The following is a 25324-nucleotide window of genomic DNA, read 5'->3' as shown; positions in this document are numbered from 1 at the left end:
AATATTGCACTTGTCAGTTGTAGTTTTAACTGTACCTTTGTGTTTTTAAAAGTATTTTGAATGTGTACAGTTGAGCCTTGTCAAAGGATAATTTATTTCATTTTATGAAGGACAATAAAGTTATCTTATAAATAAAGAGGGAACTGTTACTGTTGATATAGTGCAAGCTTCAAACCACCAGTTACACATGTTATGTGGGTATTAAACAAATCAACCCTATGCACTGGAGCTAGCAGGTAAACCACAGCTACTTTTTATGTGATACATCAAATAATATTATAATAATATTTTATTAATATTAAAAACTGTAAGTTAATAACTATTAGCCCTTACAGGGCAGAAATGGAATATAATACTCATAAGTATGGGGCTGCTGTGGCTGAAGAGGTAGAGTAGTTCATCCACTAATCAGACGGTTGGTGGCTTCGAACCCTGGCTCCTCCAGTCTGCATGTCCCAAGCGTCTTTGGGCAAGATCCTGTGTGACATCACAACCTGCAACTATGGCAGTTTCTCATGGAGGTTGCCTTTAAACACTGTAAAGCGATTTGGATAGAAAGCGTTATATCATTCCTGATGAGCAGGTTGGCACATTGTATCGCAGCCTGTGTGTGAATGGGTGAATGTTGAAACTATAGGAACCGCTGTGTTTTTGTTAGTTTAGAGCAGGGGTGTCCAAACTACGGCCCGCGGGCCAACTGCGGCCCGCAGTCCATTTTTAATTGGCCCGCAGGAAATTTTATAATTAGAATAGAATATGGCCCGCACTGCTTTGCATCTCAACCACCAAGTTTACTCCTGACCTTCCAGCCATCCTTGAGTCCAAAACGCAGCATCAATGCTCCCACTGAGTGCAATGCCGTTCCCGTTTTAGGTGAGTTAAAAATATATTACACAGTATCCGTGTGTTATTAAGCATAATAACTTAAATAACAAGCTTGAAATGTACCCAGGGTTTCCCACAGCACTTTACAGTTAAGGCGGCCGCCTTAGCAACACACGCCTGCCGCCTTAACTAACGTCTTAAACAAATAAAAAATAAAAAACAAAAATAAATATATATATATATGATCAGGGCCTGAATTTCAGCGCGGGATTGCAGGTATTGTGCACAATTTAATTGATTCCCGCAAATCCAACACTTATATTTCCGCACACATTTGCAGCGATGTATATTAATGTTCAACCAACGTCTGCAGCGGTGTTTACTGCAGGACGACTGGCCGGAACCGCTATGTCCGACTGTCTGACTTCGACCCTGAACACACCTGTAGCTCTCGCTGTACCTCCCGCTAGCATAACACAGACAAGCTAACAGTGATATTAAGTTTAAGGAAACAAACACAGACCGCTGGTTAAAACATAAATCTACATCATCTGAGGCAGAACCTGCTCAGAAAAACTAATGCAAACAGCGCCATGTGATGTCATCATTAACAACGTTAATCCTCAGACAGGTAACTGTGACGTTACTATAGCAACACGTTTCAGGCTTTCTCATTCAGCAGTCCTGAAGAGAGAGAGTGAGGCAGATTCAACAAAAACGTGATGCTACTGAAGCTGAATATCACTACTTAACTGTATAATACTATATAACTTGTAATTACTATAAAATATAGTTCAGAGAATAAGTTAACTATATAAGATAGACTCACTGGCCTAACCTGTGCAATCTAGTTTAATCCAATACAGCAGCTCTGCTATAAATTCTACATTTATGAAGCTTATACTACATTTTTTAACAAGAAGGTGAAAATTCTGCTTTATGTTCATTATTGAGTGATTGTGGTGTATTAGGATGCATTATATTGAATGGTGTTCTTAATATTTTGTCCATTCCATCAACATACATGAGGAGGGCAAAATATTAGGAACACCTTTCAATATAATGCACCCAAGTACACCACCACCTCTTAGTACGACCTCAGTAATAAACTAAGTGGAATTATCACATTTTTGACAATGTCAACAAAAACCTCCGTCTCACTGCTCCCCACCACCTTAACTAACACATTTTCTGTGGGAAACCCTGGTACCCATCCCATTTTCCCCTTTATTGTTCTTTCTCTGTACTGTGAATGGGATCACCATCCTGACTAAGAAGAAATCTGAGGCTGCTGTTCTGAGAATTAGCTACCAACCCTTTTTCTGAATAAATCAATAAAAATCCATTTATGGAAAGCTGTGATGATGGCTGATTTTTTTTTCTGTAAATATATTCAACAATATAGCAAATTTGACCAACTTTTAAAGGATTTTTCTTACTTTAATACAATAGATGTGAGGCTATATACCTCACCTCTAGTAAGTGGCCCAGCCCCTCGTATATTTTGCCGTATATGGCCCTCAGTGAAAAAAGTTTGGACACCCCTGGTTTAGAGTGAGCCCTTTTTATCTGCATAGGGAATGAGTTCTCTTTCATGGAGCCTGTTTTTACAGTAGTTGGTGCCACCATAGGTGCTCCTACACGCATGAAATGAAGGGCTGAGGGTGAAGCATATTCAGGTGGTTGCAATCAACCTCACTGCCAATTAATCTTAATTTCAAATGTATATTATGGATCTTCAGGTACACAACATTCTGAATGTTTGAACTACTGCATTCGATATGCTTGTTTTTTATTATTCTACAATTGAGTTGTTGCAAATCCTTATACGTCATTGACTCAAGTAACACAATGTGAGTTTCAATAATGTTTGATGCACTGCCAGATTGTATAAACTGAGGCTGCAACAGCAGAGAAAAAAATATGAAGATGGTAAATAAGGTGCTACGGATTCTAAATTAAAAGAAAAAAGGAAGAAAAGAGACAAAAATATATGCAGGCACAGTCAAGGAGTGAGGTGATGGAGAGACATACAAATTCTGAAAAGGCAGAAAAACTGGCAGGGTCTAACTCACAGCTGTCTAGATGAATTGCCAATCCCATTTGATTCAAACTGATAGTAGTGTAGTCAAGACAACCTGACTCACTTAAAGGTTATTTATACCTTCAAATTATGCCAGTATATTTAGCAATTGCAACAGAGGAGGGGATGGGGGTGGGGGCAATGACTGTACAAGGTACAAGGTGTGGCCTTGTGGCCATGTCGCAAAGTACAGTTAGTCAGATATAATCAGCCATGAGGAGCTACTGTCTGAGTGTGTCTAATGTGTCTGAGTTCACATTGGTGGACCTTTGACAGTCCCTAGAAGCACATTCATGGCTGAGTTACAGAATGTGGGGCATGTTGTAATCTCAGTGTTATTGTAATCACTGTCTTGTAAACTTTAAAAATTGCATGAGCACAGCTTCATTTCAGCCACTTCATTTTCCTGGATCAACCATATTACTGAGAGGAAGTGAATACAATATCTAGTCAAGGCCTTGCAAATAGAAACGTCTGTCTGGCTTGCCATTTTCCATGTACTTACTTAAAGAAAACAGGAAGCAGGTACTCTTCTGGATGGAACATCATTCAAATTGATTGCTGATTGTTTACTTTTAAATAAGAGCCAGTTATCATGATGGGGAGATTAGTTTAACAATGTGAACATACACAGACTTGTGGTTCAGAAAAGGACTAAAGAATGTCTATGTTCATGTGCTGTCAACCTGTCGACTCTCAAAAGTCCAAGGCAATGAATGCAAACCCCTCTGAAATTCTTAGTACTGTCATATCTTGAAAGGGGTTTTCTGATGGCATTGTCTTATGACAGAACTTTGCAAAACCAGTCAATGCAGAACTGTCAGAAGTAAGATACATTTTAATTTGCGGTTTAAAGTGCTTCTGCATCAAAGATATTCCCAGCACATCACATTATGACAGGCTCCTTTGAATTAGGGTTAATTGTTTGCAAGCCAAACGGACCACCAGGAAATGTCATGATCATGACATGATTGAGGCGCTCTCACCTCTATGTCTGGAGAAAATGTGGACATTTACAAGTGACTTCTAATAGGTGACTGTGCCTAAGTGACAGCTTATTACACAAGTCTCTCCAATACTCATGGGAAGTGTCCATAAAACTGTACAACACATCATTAAGAATCTGTCTGACCTTAGCAGGGATATGGTCTCATGACTTATCAAATGGTTTCTGCCAGTCAAACAAACTGAGCAGCGTACCTGCAATGTAACTATGAACTAGCCATTTTAAAAATGACACAGTGGCATGTTAAGCAATTAAAGGCATGTACTGTGTGATGATTAAAAACCTTGAAATACAGTTCAAGACTCAGATAGTATTTACTTGACACAAATGACATGCTGTGTTGTTATTGTGATTAAGTACGTAACTTCTTGGATCTGGTTAGTTTTTACATTCATAATGTCTCTCAGACTGCCTTGAAATCATTTATGTTGACCTTTAAAGGATGCTTCAATTTCTTCACTGTGACTTTCTACTCAGTTTATCATTATCCTCCTGAATATGTCTGGTAACTCCTTGTTAGCTCAGTACAACTGTAAAATGACTTAAAAAGAATGAAAGCAAGCAGCCCGCTTCCCTTGTTTTAGTCTGGGAGGCATCAATGCAGTGTAAGAAAATCAATGCACTAAAATATGTTTGTTTTGATCCCTATATATTAGATGTTGACTTTCTTAAGCCATGTAACCTTTAACACTCACTGGATCAATAGGTTGGAAACTAAGAAGCCTGTTCAAATCCACTGACAAAATAGCATTAAGTAGTCAAAGAAAGCAAGGGTTTTCACGGGGACAACAGAAAACACAGCACTCAAGTTGCAAAATTGGGAGAGAAAAACATTGGCTCAAACTCAATTAGGTTAAGGAGGAAAGGGCCCGCCTGCAAGCAGCTATCATCCATTAAGAGACTGTAATAATGACATATAAATGCAATTAATATGACTGATGAGTGGCAACATCCTGACAATCATTTGCCTACTTCATCATAATAGTCAGTCTGGCAAATCCCATTAGATCAGTGGATGTAATAGTGAAAGTGCTAGGGAATGAATCCATCACTGGGTTGTCAGATAGTTTATTAATGTTGGATCATTGGGCTTTGACAGTATCCAACAAGGCAAAAGTGTAGACAATAAATGCCAAATAAAAGAAACATAACAGGTGATATAAATACATTTTTGGATTGTGTTGTGAAAAAATGCTGCAAACAATGTATGCCTTGTTTTAAGGATCACTTACTATAACCTTAACTTTATATCAGAACAGTGTTAGTCTACAATTGTTGTCATAACATTTATATTACTTGTAATTTGTCTAATACTAAATCAAACTAGAACTTTTATCCAGCTTTATCTCATGTTTATATAATACACTATTTTATATACATTTTTGGCTCAATCCTTGATCTTTGAGGTAATATTCATAGCTTCATTGCAGACAAAGTCTGACAAAAAAAATAATGGCACAATGTCAAAAAAATAATATCACAAGAATATTTAGTATTGATCCTCATAAATCAAGATTTCTATCTAGGGATTAAGTCTCAATGTAATGTGATGTGATTTGGTGCTTCACATACCTGACATTACAGTAGACATGAATACGAAGGACAAATTAAAGGAAAAACCTGAATGCAGATGCTTCCAACAACTTGGCAAGGAGCACTGAAGCTGTTCTGGAGGCTTGTGGACTCTCTACTAAGTAACTTCATGTTGTTTTTTTCTTTAATTTGTCACCCATTTATATATTCCAGGACAGATTTCAAACCAACATCAGAGCTTATTCAATTTTACCATAACTCTGTAGTTGTGAATTTGTTGCAGAATTTGTTGGTACTTTGGAAGGGACCACATCCAGTATTTTGCAGATGTGCTTGCTTTTTCCATTTGATGTATTTAATTTAAGTTAGCTGGAAGACACAAAAAACTTGAAAACATAAAGTACAGTACAACACTAAAGCTGCGTTCAGACCAAAAGCGTCTGACGCGAATTGAGCAGCAAGTCTACATAGAAAATGAATGTAAATGGCGCGATCACACGCGATTTGATATCAGGCGGCGCGAATGAAGCGTCTGAAGCGAATGAATGAATGAATCAAGCGTCTGAAGCGGCGTGAATAAAGTTGGAAAATTTGAACTTTTCAGGCGGCGACATCCAATCAGCGGCGAGTTTCTCCCGACGTCACAAGCGCGAATGAAGCAAATGAAGCGATGATCCAAAAATTTATATTTATGATCAAGCGGCGCGATAGAAGCGATTCGAGCGTTTTTTTCGCGTCAGACGCTTTTGGTCTGAACGCAGCTTAAAACAAGTAGAGACATGCAATATAGTGCACCACCTTTACCCTATAAACACTACTGAGGTGAGAATGTTGCATGAGGATCACATATTGTACAACACCTGGTTAATAGTAGAGACAGGTAGTGATGGCAAGCTCTTGATACACTGAATGTGTTTGGGGATTTTTCATGTCATCCTCCCATTACAATTAAGGGTTCAGCTTGAAAATCAACAAACAGGCTCTTAGCTAATTAAGGTCCCTGATAAAGCTGTGCATTAAAAGCCATGAGAGTCATTAAAACCACCAAAATACAACTTATCTACAGCCAAAAATGTTTTTTTGTACAAACTGACAATTTTAGGACCAGCTTTCATGGTCACATATTTTATCAAAGCATTAAAAATGATACAGTTACACTGAATATTAACAAAAGTTTTAAGTTTGCGTCATGCAAAGTCTGGATGTTAAAACAATGAAATCAATCTGTACATTTATATCTGCACGTCAGCTAAGGCGGAGTATGCTCCCTGATTCTGATAGCCATAGTTACAAGCCTTACTAAGTGTTGATGGCTGGAGAGTGTCATTTAGAATGGACCCATTAATTATGTTTGTTGAGCTGTCTCATTACAGAGTTAATAGTGCATTTGTCCTGATTGCGGTCATGCTACGGAACAGTGATCTCACTGTAGGACCGATGGGTAGAATGCACACTGCACTTAGTAACATATGATGATCTGTCTAGTCTTGTCATACCATTTATTTTCCTAAAATTACAGGTAAACTTTAGAAGTTTATTTTTAATTAAATACATATATATTAAATAAATATTTAGGTAGCAGTGGCAAAAACACATGTGACAGCTGGCAACATGTATGAAGGATCCAGTATGTTTTTGCTATTTATCCCTCGCCACATTACAAAAAAAATATAGTTTACGCTCAAGCACACTATGCCTAAATTGTACATTTGTAAATAATATCTACCAAAAACAAGACAATATTGACAGCAACAATTAAATTCCCTTATAGCACTGTCTCTATGATATTTCAGTGGCTTGTTCACATGTATAATGCTGATCATGTGTAAACAAATCATAGGCTTTATCCAATCCTGTAATTACATGTGTGCTGGATGGCAGAAGTGGGTCATGCCTTTGGTAATGATTCACTTTGCCTTGTGCCGTAACTCGTTTTAACCCATGATCACAGGCTCGGGTATTGATTACTATCATTACAGATTTACGGTAGAAGTTACAAGATGCCATAATAATGTCTTTACACAGTATGTTTACACAAGTTGTATATCCTTAGGTTCAATTTTATCCTTTTTTTTTCTTTAAAAAAATAAACATTGTATAAACGGACAAAAAAATTCAACTTGTAGCTTTGAGTGGAACTGGAAGGTTGACAGTTTAACAATGCCCATAGACGCACAATTCAAATAAATCTGCTACTATCTGAGTTTAAACAGCCAAGAGAAAGACAACTGACTTACAGATGAAGTTGCCTCCTTACTTGTGGGCTGTAGCTGTGGTCCACAATTTAATTCGGCCTAAATGGTATGACTTGATTGAGTGCATTTTATTCCTCTCATTGCGGGTAAAGGAATTTTACAATAGAATGTGCAAAAAGGAATTACACCAGAACTGTTTTTTTCTTAATTAAATGAGAGTCCTGCCAGCAGGGCAGACATATTGTGTTTTTTCCATTGAATGAGTTGCAGTGTTAGCACCCATAGTGCCCTTCTCATTTAACTCTAATTGTCAGGAAAGGTAATCTTCAAAGTTGTGACTTCAAAGCTTAAAGCGGGAATGAACATAGAGCATAAAGTGCATGACAAAAGTAAATGCAGTATATGTTCTTCACCCTCTGGCAGTGGTTATCAGAAACACATCAGTGTCATGATTATCACACATGGATATGTTGCTGCCGTTGGTGATGTTGTAGACACAGATATGTGAAAACATTTTAACAAAAGAGCTGGTAGTCACATACAGTAGCTTCAGTTCCCAGCAGTTTTTCATTTCTTGGAAGACTTACATTAATGTGAACCAAGAGACTGGAACTAATGATTATTATTAATTCATCTGTTGTTATTAATTCATCTGTTTTTCCATTCATCGTGAAGATAAAGTGCTTTTGCAGAGGAAAATGTGAATTTAAATATTTGGTTGTAACTTCAGTTGCTATCTTGTCATTCTTGATTGTTATTTGCTTGCTAGAACAGTAACTGCTTTACCTTCAGAGACCTGTTTCTTAGTCAGTGCGTTTATATGCACTTAAGTAACCAGGTTACTCAGAGAAACCAGGTAACCTGGGTAATTGGGGTACATTCATGCACTGCAGTAACCTGGTTACTGTAAATATAGGCAGGAAATCGGTAACCAGATTTCTCCCCACATACCTTGGGCAAGGCAAGTGTTGGGGAATTTTCCATCATTAATAAGCACTGGGTCAAACAAGGCTTTGCGGTCATAGCAAGGCAGCACCAAATGTTGGGTTTAGACACGGTCTCTCCTTGAGATATTGGAAAGCAGTGCGTCTGCTCCTTTTGGGGAAAACAGGAGGCATTCTGATAGTGTTGCTATAGCAGCCAAGGTCAGATATGTGTTTGACTGTTTTCCCTGAATGGGGTAAAGGTAACTGGAGTCAGAGGTTTGATATAGTGTTGGATGTAGGACAAAGGTCCTGAGTGTCGTCTAAGCAATGTTTTGTCTATAGACCAGTAGACTAAATTATGTATATTGTAGATGTGTTGGATCCGACCATATTTGGGCATGGCTCAACCTTGGGCATTATCTGTGTGGTTTAAAGTTTATCCCTGGAGGACAGAAACTTCAGAATTGAAGGGAGCATCAGAACATAACATGTACTGATCATTCATTCGTTTCTCCGTGTACAAGTAAATAAACCTTTTCAATGCAAGACATCCTGGACTCCTGTCTACTCTCTCCATTGATGTATGGGCTGCATAATTAAAATGTCTAACAGCAAGTTTATTTATCTAACACTTTTTAGCAACAAGGAAATTCAAGATGCTTTACATAAAACATTAAAAGCATTAGACAAAGTGCAAAAGAAACACACAACAATCCACGGGAAGTGTGGCTTAACACTACTGGTGACAGAAGATGCTGCAACTTGTTTGTGTGTGTGTGTGTCTATGTGTGTGTATGTCTGTCAGAGCAGGTTGCCTGAACAGCAAGAGGAGAGGACAGGCAGACGGAAAGACAGAGTGGAGCTTTTTCTCACAGCAAGAAAGTGTTTGGATTGAACACATAATCACATGTTCAGCAGTGGGAAAATGGCCAATTTTGGAAAGGCTGCTTTACATTAGCTACAGTTTTAGTCGGACTTTGAATGGAATTCAAATGCGACACATTTTTACGTGTAATGATCTCTCCTTTCAATGCCCACAGTCATTTGTCATGGGCATGCATACTTGTAAAAAGCAGATTAGAGACATGGCAGAGAAGTCTGCATTCTCCAGGATAAATCTATCAAGGGAAATCAGTAACCAGGTTTCTCCTTTTATGTGACAGTTAAGAAATCAGCTTAGTGCAGAAAGTTGTCTATAAAAATAACTTCATGTAAACACACTGAATGTGTCCATTAAAAACACTAAATATCCAGAACACGTTGGACCCCCATTTTTTTCATAACTTGAATAGAAAACCTCTGACTGCCTCTGAAGGAGAAACCTTGGTTATGTTTTCCTTCCTTTGGATTGCAGATACTGTGATGCCTCAAAACGCTGGCTACAGACTTCACTGTTTTTCTCTCTATTTGCTCTATGTGATTTATTTATTTAGAAGATGTGATATTAACATTAAAATCAGGCAAGCTGCATGTGTTTTTCATTCTCCCTTTGAATGTGTAATACCGTGAAACAGATGGGAGGAGAAGGCCATTTGTGTAAGCATTCAACACTTATTTTTATCACCATTTGGTCTATGCATGACTGCATAACTTAGATGGTATTTGTGCATAATCTTAATCAAATGAGCCTTAATTTGTACAGCTTTACAAATATTACACTCTTTCTGAATCTGATGGACAATCCTGTAAATATGAATGGATATCCTACAGTGTAGCAGATAAATAAAAACAAAACCGACAAACTAAAGGGCTGCAAATCCATGTGTGCCTGCATTGCTCATCTAGACAATGCTCTTAACCAGTCTAAAGACACATAACCCACTGGTGACCCCAGGAGAGCATGCTCTGCTGTGTTACACTTCTAAGGGTAATTGCTGTTAGATCAGAGCTAATCCAGAGCCAGACAAAATACCTGAAAAAATGCACACTGTGTGCCGTGCCTGTGAATGGAGGAGAGAGGGATACAGCCATGACATACCAATGCGCTTCCCCTGGATAAGCATACAATGTGTGAGGCAAAATGCCCATTTTCCCCTCAGGCTTATCAGAAAGTGCATAGCTGTGCTGAAAACACCTCTATTCAGTTTCACTGGTGATGTTTGAAAGACAAGATGACAAGTTATTCTAAAACTGAAAATATAAAGTGGGTAGTTTGATAATAATGTCATGGAAACATATTGCAATTCATCAATTCAAAAATCTTACAGCACACAGCATGACACCTGTCCTTCAATATGTTTAATGATTATACATTATGTCTTCATGAGCCATGATAAACAATTTAGAATTAAATGCTGTGACAAGAAAAAAACAAATCTCAAACAGAGATTATTATGTATGAAACAGTTCTTAATTACCATACATATAATTCTCTGTGTGGCTCTCAAAAGGTAATTTCCTTTGTAAAAACCTGTACAATGCTGCCATTATCACAACTTAATCTACAGTACCTGAGGTCATACAAAATATTCTGTCACATCTTACTGACTACTCAGAGTGGGGAAAATGTCTTGAAATCATGGGGCGATATTATCCAGACTGACAACTGGAAAGAAAAAGAAGACTTAGAACATGTGTCCTTCTGCAGATAAAACCAACTCCACCAGGAACTTGGACAAATGTGCATGATGGAGCATAAAAAATAAAAATTAAAAAAAAGAAATGTGGGAGGGAACCCATCAGTTGGGGGGGGGGGATTAATAGTGCACATTCTTTATCTGAAAGCAAATCTCAGAGATTGCACCGCTTGGAAGGAATGCAAATAGGTACAAACATACCAGCATAGATAAAAGGTTTAAAATCTTTTGTAGGAACCATAGGGATATGACGGTAGTGAGCTGTGTAGAGCTGGCTCGTTTCCAAGGTGCAAATTCTGGTGGGAATCAAATTTTATGGGTCTTAAACATCATTGTGACCAGCTTATATGAACAATGACTCTCCTTTTCCTCTTTCAAACACACACAGTGCTTTTCATGTTTGCAAAATAAGACCCCTATGTGATTTCAATAATTCCATTAACTAGGTTAGACTAGACTATTTAACTACATCGACATGATAATGAACTAATACTGGCACTAAAACACAAGTCATACTCTCCTGCATATACTGTGAGACTGTAGGAAAAAAAGACAAATTGATTAAAAATGTTGTTGGAATAGGGAGCATTAAATATTTTTTTTTTTTTTAATTTCATAAAGTTATTGAAACATAGACCACAGCCTTCAGTTAGCAAATGGAAAAAAGGAGTAGGACAAGTTCAGATTAAAAGCACAGGTTGCAACAATGTGGAGTGTGCATGAAAGAAGCAAGGACAAGAAGGAGAGAGGCAGAGCAACCGCAGCCCATAGACAGAATGAAACCAGGCTTTCATCCTGTCTGTGATCTGGAAATCTAACCTGTCAACCAGTAGGAGGACATTTACAGGCAGTTTGGTCCGTTTGAAGCCAGAGATGGGGACGCCAGTGAATTCCAGTGTGCCAGACTCTGGGTGAACCATACATTTCACTGACAGATTCACTTCCATCTTGCGAGTCTTAATTATAGCGGAGTAGTGAGACAAATGTTCTGTTTTGCAGATGGCAATTTGATGTACTAACATCACATTTTCTCAAAGAATAAATATACATTTTAGAGCATTTTCATTTTCCTTAGGGAAAAGAGCACTTTTTGACATCAAAATCATGTTTAAGTGTGTGTGTGTGTGTGTGTGTGTGTGTGTGTGTGTGTTTGGGGGGGGGGGGGGGGGGGGGGGGGGGGGGACAAATAAGGCCACATAGTGGCGTAAAATACTTAACAGGCTATTTTTGGCAGTGCTCTCTTTTCTATTTCACATTATTCCTTTTAATCCAGAAAGATTAGATTGGTCTTTGTTGTCTTTTCTGCTATTGGCAAGGAGTGAATGCCAGAGAAAAAGATTGTAAATTGTTTGCACTGATGACTGACCGATCCTTTGATTTACACTATATTAATTTTACATGAAAATGCCACACAATTACAGAAAAGGTAGAAAATTCCAAAAACAGTCTAAAAAATGTTTTACAGAAGCTTTTATAGAGGATTCTACAAGATGTAAGCAGCACTACCACTGGTCAAAAGCTACTTTTCTTGTGTGTCACACAGAGAGTTGGCACAGAGCAGTCTGCAACCAGCTGGCTGAGTCTCAGCAGGTAGATATGCAGCATTTCCATTACAACTCTTGCAAGATAAGTAGGAACTTGCACACAAGTAAGAGCACTGCCAAGGCAAAAAAGGAATTCCACCTGCTCTTGAGCTGACTGATAGCTTAGCATATGAGGATGAACTCCAAGCACAAATCCAAATCTGAGCTCACACCGCCTCAAGGAGCAAACAACGTCCATTCTATATACATAATTGCAAGTTTGCTATTCGCTATGTCTGCTGTCTTTTCTGCTCATGTGTATTTGGTTTAGACAGACAGGAATGGACTATTGTGTTCATTCACGTCATCTGTCAAAATCCCTATTATGGCCTCAAACGGTTTCTCCAAGCAGACTACGCTACAGGTATTTAGCAGAGTAATTAGCTTACTTACTGTCATATTGTGGAATGAATAAAACCAATAAACTATCAAAACTTTCAATGCCAACTCCATAAATAATTTAAATAATAATTTAGTTCATCACTGCAAATAGAAAACATGTCAATTTGATAAATATTCAGTTTTCAATCTAACCTAAGATAACCTCATTATGTCAGCTGACCAGATGGCAATCAAGTGAATTCAATAATGAAAAAAATAACCCCAGTAAATGCTTTGTGCTCATTTGAGCTAGCAGCCTCAGTCACTTTTCTCTGTCCGTGTGTGAAATGCGCCTGTGTGAAAATATATCATTCCTGTGCTACATCAATATTTGCTAGATTTCTTATTTTCAGTTTTAGCCAAAATTACACATTTACTTCTGATTAAACAAAAAGCAGTTCCTTGTTACTGGAAACATTTGCTATCAGTATGTTTATGTGAGGGTCCGTTCTCAAAATGAAATAGCAGGAGAGAAAAATATCATGTTCTGATTGAAGTAGGAAAGAAAAAAAAATTCAACTTGCTGAAGTTCTTCCTTTTGAAGCACAGCCTCCATATTTTGCAGGTTCAGTAACATTCTGTTAAATCCAAACGACTGGTTGTTAGAGAAGTGCAAGTTGTTGCCCATTTGTCAGAAACTTGATGAAAACCTTGATTTCCCCTCGTTTTTAAACAAGAATTCGATGATGTGTCTTCATCCAATGAACCTTTTTATGAACCTTTTACTTTTCTATTTTTCTGTCATTTATCAATCAAATCAATTTATTTGAAAGTTTATGTGTTTTTTCTTCCTGCAGTATACTTAAGTTTACCATGGCTATACCGTCTACAGATGATGACCTTAAAGATATGTAAGCAAATTTGAACTTTGTAAAATATTCAACATGTCTATATATCATGCTTGGTTTTAAAGAAATTCTGTGCAAGGTGATGGATTTCAGCTGAACTCCCTGTGCCCCAACTGTCTGGCTCACATTATAAAAAGTATTTTACTAAGAGAGCAAATACATTACACAGTTTCTGCCATATGGGGCTTTCTATTATGTGGTAGGGGACACACCAGAGGAGCCCAAGGAGCAAAAAGGGCAACTAAATGGAATTGCCTTTATAAATCAGTGTCACATTATGCATTCAGTGCATACACAGAAAGACCCTCTATAGTATACAAGCAGAAAATTTATGAATCTTTTGGGAATCAGCTTGCGCCATTCTCTCTTGTTAGATACACCAACCGGGTCGTTCTTTGATACTACTCCAGCTTTACAAATCAAGATAAGTTGTCTTGGACTTTAAGAGGTGCACCCACATAAACAAGAAATTTACAATAAAAGTTATAAAGGTAACAAGGTAAATGGGCTACATTATACGGTGAGTACTGTGACAAAGCTCAGCTGAAATCCATCAAAGAGACAGAATGTTACAATCAAATCCTTTCAAGCTTAGGAAAAGTTTAGGTTGCTTTTTATTTTTGATGTTAATGTCTAAATAAATTTAGGCTGCTGTTTGCAGTTTACATAGAAAGAGGCGTGACAGTATACTGTTGATACTCCCTGGGCTTGTCACTGAACTTCTGAAAGCTTTCAAAGCCATAGTGTAGATCCTATTTAAATACTGATAATTAAAATTGGTAAGGGCAGGCCCGAGCCTGGCTTCAGGTGAGAATCCCCATATCTACTTAGTAGGTCTTGCATTCCTCCTTATGCACACGACTACCAAAAAAGCAGCAAGACAGCTACATGTTGGCATAGAGGACCAGCTTATCACAATATATTACAACCTTGACAAGAGCAGCAAGAGGAAAACCGGACTGTGTGACACCTAAATTCTGTATGCTGCTGACGTGCAAAAGATTCTGAAGTTGTTCTCTACAAGACAGCTATCTCTTGGACAATGTGCAACAATGTATGAACAACAAGCTAGCTGACCTAAAGACCAGGAAGTTATCATCCAGCTTTTTTTAAGACAGTCATTTCCATTCCCATATACAATCCAGCAACAAGTCAGTAAATGGAATTAGGCCCCTACCCTCCAACCATTTACAATGCAATTGGAGAAGGAGGTTGCACTTCAACAATGACATTCTCAGTGGTGTACTAAACCCAAAATCCAGTAAGCATGTTCCAAAAATATGAAAAGATAGCACATCTCAAATCAAGGAGGACAAAGTACTAACATTTCACTTGTTTCTTTTGGCTCACATGAGAATAGAAAAACGCTTACGTGTTCAGCACATAGCCTTCTTCAAATGCTCTGAAGAAGGCTCTGTGCCAAAACAGACAAGTGAAATGTTAGTACTTTGTCCTCCATGACTAGGAAATTTGAGATGTACAACATTTTCATATTTTTGGAACACTGATACAACTCAAATCAGCAGATGAAAACAGGCCCTCACCATCCAACCCTACAAAATTAAAATCAGCGGAAGACACCAGACAATCATCCTGCTTTCCAAAAGTGTTTGATTTGAATGCATCTGTCTTTCAGCAAATAAGTGGGTAAAAAACACAGAAGAGATTCTCTCAAGGGAACGCACAGAAAAAAGGGAAGGAGGAAAAGACACACAATAAAACCATAGGTTTACAAGTTCTGATTGATCCACGATCAAAGCTTTCTGCTCTCTTTTCTGAAACAGGCCATTCGCCCAAATCCTTCAAAAGGAGGAACCTTGCATCTTAACTTTACTTCTGACATTAGAGCAGCAAATTTTAAAAAAATCTACTCGCCTTCTGGAAAGCTGAACATGTTGTCAAAATGATGGATGAGGTTAAGAAAGAATGTAATCTTGCTCTTTATACAAAGAGAGAGCTGATTGACAAAGGGTTATCCATTGACTACGAGACATGTATTCACTAAAAGCCAGGGTAACCTTCAGCTAGGAGGATTCCTCACTTATATGAGGAACTGCTTCACAACAGAAGCAGATTACATGGTGATGAACTGCTCGAACATGCCGCAGTGGCAGACGTGAAGAGATACTAAACTGCCACATTTTCATCTCTGACATACTTCATGGACATGTTCCCTTGCCTCTTGCCCAATGGAGTGACAGTGGATGATGTTGAAGAGGAGTTCCAGCTGTTTCACAAGCCTGGATGATGGTATCCTTTCCAAGAGGGCTGATGAGGCTTGGAGAGAATTGGGTCTGATGGCAACAGGAAGAGGAAAACTTTTTGCAAACCTTTCTACTGTCATGCTTCACAGTAATGCAGACTGTGAAAGAGTCTTCAGCTTGGAAACTAAAAACAAAGCCCAGTATCATGCCAGCCTTAGCACTGGTATGGTAAGTTATCTTGTGACCAGAAAGGCCATAATGACTGCCAAAAGCAGTGTGTGTCACATGCAGAGTTTGAGTGACTTGCTTAGAAAAGCCAAGTCTGCCACGCATGAGGCCAAGCGGAAGAATGCAACTGCAACTAACACCTGAGCTGTGTGTTAGTGTCAAGTAATACTGACAAACTGAAACCCATGTGTCAGGTGTATGTTGGAAGTGGAGTGAATATTACAACAGAATGGGTTTTTGTTTTTAGTTTTTTTTTCAAACTGAGAAAAACCTGTTGATTGACCTGTTCATTGATTGTGCTGCTATTAGTCTGCCCATTTATTTAAATGTTTTATTTATGTATTTATTAAACCTTTTACTGCTAGACTTAAATAGATTATTTTCAGGTGTATGCTGGGGCGGCTGGGGCGGCTGTGGCTCAGGGGGTAGAACGGTAGTCCTCCAATCGGAAGATTGGCAGTTCGATTCCCGGCTCCTCCAGACCTTGGGCAAGACACTTAACCCCAAATTGCTTCCGTTGCTGTACGAATGGTTAGCTTCTCCTGATGTGCAGGTTGGCACCCTGCGTGGTAGCCCCTGCCATCAGTGTGTGAATGAGATGTAGTGTAAAGTGCTTTGAGTGGACGAAAAAGACTAGAAAGGCGCTATATAAGTACAGCCCATTTACCATTTATGCTCAATCAGAAATTATTTTTCAACCAAGGTCATGCTTACAGTCAGAATTTAATTCATTAATTCAATATTCATTTAATTCAATATTCAGTTTATACTGAATTACTGAAAATAGTTCAGTTTTTATTTTCAGGTACACTATTCGAATTAAGATTGTAATTGTTTAGTTTAAACTTTTTACTGCCAGACTTTATTTTAAGCTACTGTAAAAGGGGGTCACTTTATTTTCAGGTCCATGTTCAGTCAGAAATTCATTTTTTCCTCAAGGTCATGTTAACAGTCAGAGTTTAATTGATTAAACCTTTTCCTGCTAGAGTTTATACTGAGCTACTGGACATGGTTCAGTTTTTATTTTCAGGTCCACGGTTCGAATATAGGTTTATAACACTGATAAATGAGTCGGCTATAAAAAATATACAGTCTTATGTTTGTTTTTTCAGCTACATTTTTTTGGTGGCACCTAGACTTTTCTTCAAGGATGGTAAGTAAATTCCTTATAAAAGATTGTTCTATGACCTTTATTCATGTACGAAGCTTGTGTGAACATGAACTGAGGATAAATGTATTAGAATAGAAAGTCTTTATTGTCATTGGACAAAGCACAACGAAATTGTGCCCTGCAGAAGCACCAGATGCAGCCTCCACTGTCCAGCCTTTGGAGCTGCACACACCTGGTGCTGCTGAGGCAGATGAGCCACTTTCAGCTGATCCTGATGTTCAAATTATATTATCCTTATATCATACTCAGCCATTATATAGCAGACAACCTAATTTGTTTGATACATTAATAAACAGAGCTCATAAATCATACTTTTATATCATGGTATACAGATGTTTTTTAATTCATCCTGGTACAGTAAATCCACATAAAGATCATATTTATATAGTTAAATTATTCTAAGCACACATGGTAAACATTAAGAAATAGAATGATTAGAAATTAAAAACAAAACAAAACCAGGAGCTACTGAATTTTGGCATACGTACATTTGCCAATTTCTATCTTTGATCCTGTTTGCCAATTAATGAGACAAAATATATGAACAATTGTGCATGTTTTTGCTTTGCATAAATCAGGGGGAAAAGGCAAGAAAAGCTCAGTGCATTCATTAGGGATATTTAAATAAACGTCTTTGTTCATTCCATCATACTGTAGATAACTACTGTGTGCCTCTCAGCAATGGTAATGATCAAATTATTATCTTGAGATCAAAGCTGTCCACCACTGCCACAAAGCAAGACTAGAGACACAGGCGGTATAAACGAGCAATACAAAATACAGTTCCTGCAAAGGAGGGCAACCAGCATGGGTCACTGACCACAATTCATTCATCCTTTCCTCGCCATCACTATGTCACCATTTAGCTAAATGAGCATGATTCTTCGCTCTTTGCCTGTCAAATGAGTTTCCCCAGTGGGATCAGGTGACACAACCTCACAATCTGTTCACTGTTTTCTGAATACGCAATCCTTGTAAAAGAATGGTGTACAGTTCTTAATTGCTAAGAATACACTAAAAACAAACAGTATTTAATACATTCACAAAGCTATTTCATGTGTGGTGTTTCAAAAAAAATACCAGTATGCTCATTATGACTGTAGAGGTTGAGCAAAGTTGATTTCCACTTCCTTAGTTAGCCATAAATAGATGTATAAATGCACATACAGGCAAATGCAAGGAAGAACTTGAATCAAGAGGAACCGCCCTGCTGCCTGAAAGCGATCAACCTTGGGAAAATACTGGAGGGAATATCTTTCAGAAGAAGACTGTTAAACCCTCCAGAACAGTTAGATGGTGGCCCAACACATTACTAAGACACTTAAATGTTGTTTTTTTACTTGAAATTTGTCATGCAACTTGTGTCACATTGGTAGTACGTGACACAACGCTTGCAAGCGTAGACAATAGTAAGCAGTGGTATATCAATGATTATTAAATGTCAAAAAGCATCTAGTCTTAAGAAATGAAAAAAAGGTTGAAAATTGATGGATATATATGTATAACTGTAGTTCTGTAGACTGCCAAAATGTGTCACACTCTGGGCTGAATTCACGGAAGTATTGTCCTTTAAATTTAAATTTAAAATGTTCTCTTTCTCTCTGCCATTTTTCCTCCCTGCTGTGTGCTGTGTTCTTTGCGGAAAGTTTATACCATATGACAAAGTTTATACTTTGGCACACCCCCACCGAATATTTAGTTTGTGTCTATTACTTTATTTTCCAACTGAACCTGTCACACTTGGCTTGGCCTGTAAACTTTGGTATGAGGTATACATATCAACATTTTCAATGCACTTTAAATAAATAAGTGTGTGTGTGTGTGTGTGTGTGTGTGTGTGTGTGTGTGTGTGTGTGTGTGTGTGTGTGTGTGTGTGTGTGTGTGTGTGTGTTACATGTTTGCACTGCATCTGTTCTTTTAATTACATCCACAACAGATCAAGCAGCTGACATATCACAGTGGGAGCAGGCATGACCTAAGTTCTTGGCAAAAACATGTAAAACATAAATTAGAATAAAAATAGAACAACTAGAAACAAAGTGATGTACATCCATACATGCATTTCTGACTAATAGCAGGTGAGGTGCCAACACACTGCGCAATGATCAAAGCCACTTTTTTGTCATAAACCTGCCATATTGCTGTGTATAAATGTGCCAAAAGACATGAGACTGAGAAAACACTGTAGTAGGGCATACCATGTACAAAGTGTAGTTGGAAATAGAATTCAATAGTAGAGCATTCATCTTAAAAATACAGCCTCCTCTAAGTCTGTTATAGTAGGTCAAATGATGATGAATAGACCATTTGATGGCCTGTATAAGTTCCACCACAGATCCTATTTTCTGTGGTCTCCATAAAGTTTATATTGGGATGAGCATGTTTTAGTATTCTTAACCACACTCCATTCAAACACATGCTAAATTGCTCTGCCAAATTTATAAAACTCCTTATGAAAGCTCATGCCAGAGGAAAACTCACACCACCACATCAGCTCCACACCATGAAATAACTCCCATCTTTCCTGTTGACCTTTACCCCCTATACACTGTTTGTCCTGCAGTGCTAAGATCAACCCCTGACATAAAATTGAGATGTAGTGCAGTGTGCACATGTTATGTGCCACAGGGAACAGAGTGCTCAAGTCTAGCCATTCTTTTTTTTTCACTTTACCACTGTTGCTTTTAATCTCCAATCTCCTAGCATCAGGGTTTGCTGTGACTCTTGCTTAGAACGCTACAGCAAGGCAGAGAGGGGAGATGGAAAGAGAGGAAAGGGCTGGTTATAAGAATAAGATGTGGTAAAAAATGAAAAGTGCAAAGATGTTGCCCTATACTAATGACAGAGAAGATAAAGGACAGGGAAACATTTGAATGCTTTCGATCCTGCTTTAAATGCCTGAAGGTTTTCAAAAAGGTGAACTCCTAACAAGGTGTTTACAGAGTCAGCCATGTTGTTAAACATATCGATTTTGACCACCAAGTCCCACCACATCACTTAAAATAGCAAAGAAAATGATCTAGTGTGAAAACCCGTAGCAGCACAATTCTCTCCCTAGAATTTCTAAGTATGAAGCTGCAAACCTTTATTACCAACATATTTTTACATTGTGCAGTATACAAAAACAAATGCATTGAAAATGTGTATTACCACCCCCTTTTTAAAGTGAAATGATAGCACAACAGTAACGTTTGATGGCGAGGAGCTATGATTTCCCTTAAGGAAAGCCCTGTAGTTGTATAGTTGGACATTTAATTCCTTGAATGTGACTTAAATAGATAATAGAAAATCTTCTTGAATATGCCAAAATGCACCCTCACAAAAAATACAAAAATACAACATATCAGCAAATCCATGCAGCATTTAAGCAAAGACAATGATAGCTCTACTTACTGTTGGCCTATGTAATGCAATTATATCTCTCACAGTTTTCTTTATTATCATTACTTTAAAGAAAGGACCAAGAACACAAAACAGGACAGAAGGAAGGGGAAGGAGCCCTGTACAATTCCTCTGCATTGCCCTCTCTGCTCATCCATTCTCCATGACACTTCTTGTAATAAATCAAAGCTGAGCAGGCAGGCCACAGCGGGAAGGGGACCTGCTGCCCCCCCCCCCCCCCCCCTCCCTAACCTCTGATGTTGGTTCGACAAAACAATCGGACATCTGACAATATCGAAGAAGCAGATGCAAGACGGTGCTCATTATGGTTTGTGTGACATTTGGCTAATAAGGTATGCCCCTAGCATTCTGAAATCTCTGTGGACCCATTTTCACTATTGCAAAGTGCAAAGAAAAAAAGCAATAGCAAATTTTGCTATTGAAGGAAAAAAATGCAGCTGCTGTGGTGAGGTGACATAATGTCACACAGGACTTCAGGTTTAATTTTTTTTTTTTTAAACCTGAATTGTAAATATGTCCTTTACCAAGTCAAGAAAAAAAGCATGAAGGTGTATGAAGTGTCGTGAGACACTAACAATACTGAGCCAATTAAGGATTCAATATGTTCTTTGATTTTAAGATTCAATTTTCAGTTACTCAAGAATTGAAATCCTTTTCAATAAGACGTTCACAATTTGCTGTGCTTTTATTCACATTATATTATAAGAGGCAGCATTTGTTCTGCTGTTAGAGCTGTCTGTTTTGTTCCAGGTGCTGATGCTAACAGCTTTATGAAAGCTTCAGAACAACCGGTGGGTGGTTGCCTCCATCCAACACTGTCTACATGCTATACACTCCCACATATTGCTTAGTGAGTATTAAAGTATATAAAAAATGTATACATAAAAATTGACGATGCTGAATGTGTGTGTGTGTGTGTGTCTGGTAAGGCACAAGCTTTTGTAACATCCTGGAGCATCAAAATCCACCATTTTAATATAAGCGAGAGAAAATGATACAGTAGAGTATCCACGCAAGAGATGCAATTCTGACAATAAAATATGAATATGTCTATGAAATTCTGTTTGCTCATTTTGTTCCTGTAAATCAATACCATCGTGTGTTTTTATGATGTCAGATACAACATTTCATTTCACAGCCACAAATACTGTACATCCATCAAGAGGAAAGCTGTCAACATGATCTAATGTTTTATGGTGCTGAATACTGAATTTGAACTGAAATTCTGTTTAATGCCATAAATTACAGTCAACCGCATGCTTCCAGTTCTCTCAAGGACTTGATACATCTACTGCTTATAGTAAAGTAATTTAAACATGTATACTGTCTTCAATGTCAATCCTGTCTTTTTTTTAAGCAAAAAAATGTTTCAAAAACCTTGTTAAAAGCCAAGGTAATTGGTGTTATCTGTTCTTTTTTTTTTTTTTTATTTGTTATCTTTACCTCTGCAAAGCACACACTGCACATGTGCGTTCGATTTGTACTACTATTAAAATGCCTTTTTCTCCTCCTCCCTCCACAGCATGCAATCATGCCCTGGAAGGGTAAAGCAGCAAATTTGCTAGCTGGCTGACTGGGAGGACAGAGAGGCCTTTCTCACCAGTCAACGGCTGTCCTTAATGAGAATAGAAAGTGATTTACTAGCTTAATGCTCCAGCCCACAGCCAGCATGCCTGCCTTTGCTTCAAGCAGCCAGTTTAGTCGGCACTACTCTTCATACAGGGAATGAAATCGAGAACAGGAAAAGAGGAAAAAAAGCAAGCCATAGTCTGAAAACTGAAATAATGAGACATTCTCATGGATTCTCTCCACTAGGTCCTGCATCTTTGTATTTGCCATGTGACAGGATTTCTATCATACTGAGCCAATCCACTTGCCTTGAACTGATTGGGAGCTGGAAAACATACAGCATTTTGAAATAATGCCGGTAGCCGGATGGTTACTGCGCATTCCACACAACTGTGACGTACCAGATTTGATTCCAGCTAAGGACCTTTGTTGAGTGTTATACCATAGTATTTCTCTTCCATTGTTTCCTGTCTGCCTCTTTACTATCCACTGCCCAACACATTTTAAAAAACAGTCTTAAAAGGATAGGAAATAATTGCTTTTTCACTCTGTGTGTAATATTTGTATTTAACAAACATTACTGGGTGCTACTGCTATGTGCCATGCACTTTTATCAATGCACACTCATAAAAACACCTGCTTGGCTCACACACCAAAGGGGCCAGTATATAGTAAGATCATCCATCTTTCACATGGCTCTATGACATAAGTGAAAAATATGGATGATGCAAGGTAAGCAAGTTCCCTTCAAGCACAGTCTACTAGTCTTCTCCTTTTACAAAGCGTATTTTTTTGGTTGATGGCAGTGATACTTTCCGGCTATTATGTCCTTTATGATTATCCAATCAGTGATGCTATGTCCAGACCCGTTTTAAAGTGAAATGCTTTCACAGAGAGCTTCAGATGACCTGTCAAACACCAGTGTTGTGCTGTTCTGATTCACTCACTTATCTTGGCATGTGTGACTAAACTCCAAAAAAAGGGGGGAGGGGGCTGTTTTCCCTTATATTTGACAGTGATGCAAACTCTGGCAAAGTATTTTTTATTCTGTGAAACTTATACCAACAGCAATGCATGTGTGCTATGAATTATGTGCTCAAGTGCAAATAAAATACCAATTTCATGCATATTTGCAGGGCCAAATTGCATTCCTTGATTGGGGCACCATACTTAAGTTATGCATGAAATTTAAAATCATAATCATATTTAACCACAAAATAGGAAAGCCAGACAGACATAGACAGAGTATGAAGGAGAGAGAAGACAGGAGAGAATGTCACTGAGTGTACGAGTGGTACTTAGTTTGTTTTCCACAGGGGAGCAGCAGTTTTTAAGTAAAGCAAAGGTAAATTAAATCATATGTTAGGGATTTTAAGGATTTACCTGGATTACTAGACAGGTCATTTAGTTGCCATGGAATCCAAACAACGTAATAGAAACAGGAAAGGTGATTAAACACTAGGGAGTAGCTACATGTATAAATGCATGATTTGGGAATGTAGCTCTCAAAGAAGACAACCTGCCAGTGTGCATGCTCCCCCTGCGCACAAACGTGCAGTTTACTGGTTACCATCATGGAGGGGAAACAGTATCATAGCAGTTCTTACCGAGTGTGAAGTAGGGGAGAGCTGTGTTGTCAAGATCATCCATTACGGAAATTCGCCCAGGTAGATCTGTCCTAACGAATAATAGGAGTCGGGATTCCCCCCCTCCTCCTGCTCCACCTCCTCCTCCAGTTCCTCCTCCAGTTCCTCCTCCACCAGCACCACCTGCTCCAGCAGCGCTCCCTCCTCCACCGACCAAGCTCCCCGAGGCTCCGCCGGTGAAGCTGAACTCGTTCTCCCGGAGTACGGGCAGCGTAGAGACGGTAACGGCTTTAACCTCACACGGTGTCTCCACGTCGCTCTCTTTGTCCCGCTCTTCGTCCGGTGATGTCGCCCCTCTGTTCGCCTGGACTGTCAAGGTCTGTGTTAGTAGGAGCCCCATGAGAAGGACGCGGAGGTGCAGCAGTAATACCCTCGCCATCCCGCTCCTTGTGTGTGGTTCTCTCGCTTTGAGTGGGGCTCATAAGCTGTCCGTTCACTTATAGTACAGTCGCTGCAAAGGAGTCCCGTCCGTCCAGGAGGCGGCAGCACAGGTGTATTAAGAATGACATATTTTGGCTCCTCGCACAGCCATCTGTGCTCACACTGTGGGACAACACACCAATTAAACATGTAAAAGCACGTGTGTCGATAAAGACAAAATGTTAGTGATGTGACGTCAGTGTGTTGGCTTTTTTGTCCTTATTTATTTGTCAAAGCACGCCTCCAGATTGGTTTATTGTAATATTAAGTGAAAGAGTGTAAGAAACGTTCAGATGTCTTCAATAAATGGCATATGACTTAAATCACATTAGATGTTTGTTTATTGGAAACATTACTTTATATTTTAGAAACTAAACAAATTTAACAAACAACATTAATAACAAATAAGCTTCAATTGTTTTCCAAGCAACTCCTGAAAGAGTAGGGGGAAACATGGTTGATGGTCCCACTTTTTACTATCATTTTAACCCCTCAAAAATGTGGAAAATAGTGGAAGTCTAAAGTGTCAGGTGGGAATGGTGTGACCATACTCTCCTTAACCCTACTCTGCTTAAAAGATGTCAAATATGTCTTGTGCACTTGTGACAATTGTGGGGTTGGTAGTCACACACTATGGGTTTGTTGCCATAATGTTATTTAAATGGGGAAATGCAAACAATAAAAAATGAAGGCAATCTTAAAAATAATTTTAAACGTTTTGAATTTCA

The 25324-nt window shown here is 38.5% G+C and overlaps 1 protein-coding gene across 2 annotated transcripts in view; it reads right to left on the bottom strand.

Annotated features, from left to right (window-relative positions):
• LOC133995312 (astrotactin-2-like) overlaps positions 1-24555 on the bottom strand; it is a 287008-nt gene extending 262453 nt beyond the window's left edge. For both annotated transcript variants that reach the window (XM_062434657.1, XM_062434658.1), the window contains exon 1: positions 24138-24555. In XM_062434657.1, coding sequence (XP_062290641.1) covers positions 24138-24555 — 418 coding nt within the window. The remainder of the gene's footprint in view (positions 1-24137) is intronic.
• Between the last annotated feature and the right edge of the window lie 769 nt (positions 24556-25324).

This window comes from Scomber scombrus, chromosome 15 (assembly GCF_963691925.1).
Source record: "Scomber scombrus chromosome 15, fScoSco1.1, whole genome shotgun sequence".
NCBI classification, from domain to species: domain Eukaryota; kingdom Metazoa; phylum Chordata; class Actinopteri; order Scombriformes; family Scombridae; genus Scomber; species Scomber scombrus.
Note: the sequence above shows the minus strand (reverse complement) of the source record. Positions and strands in the feature narration are given on the sequence as shown.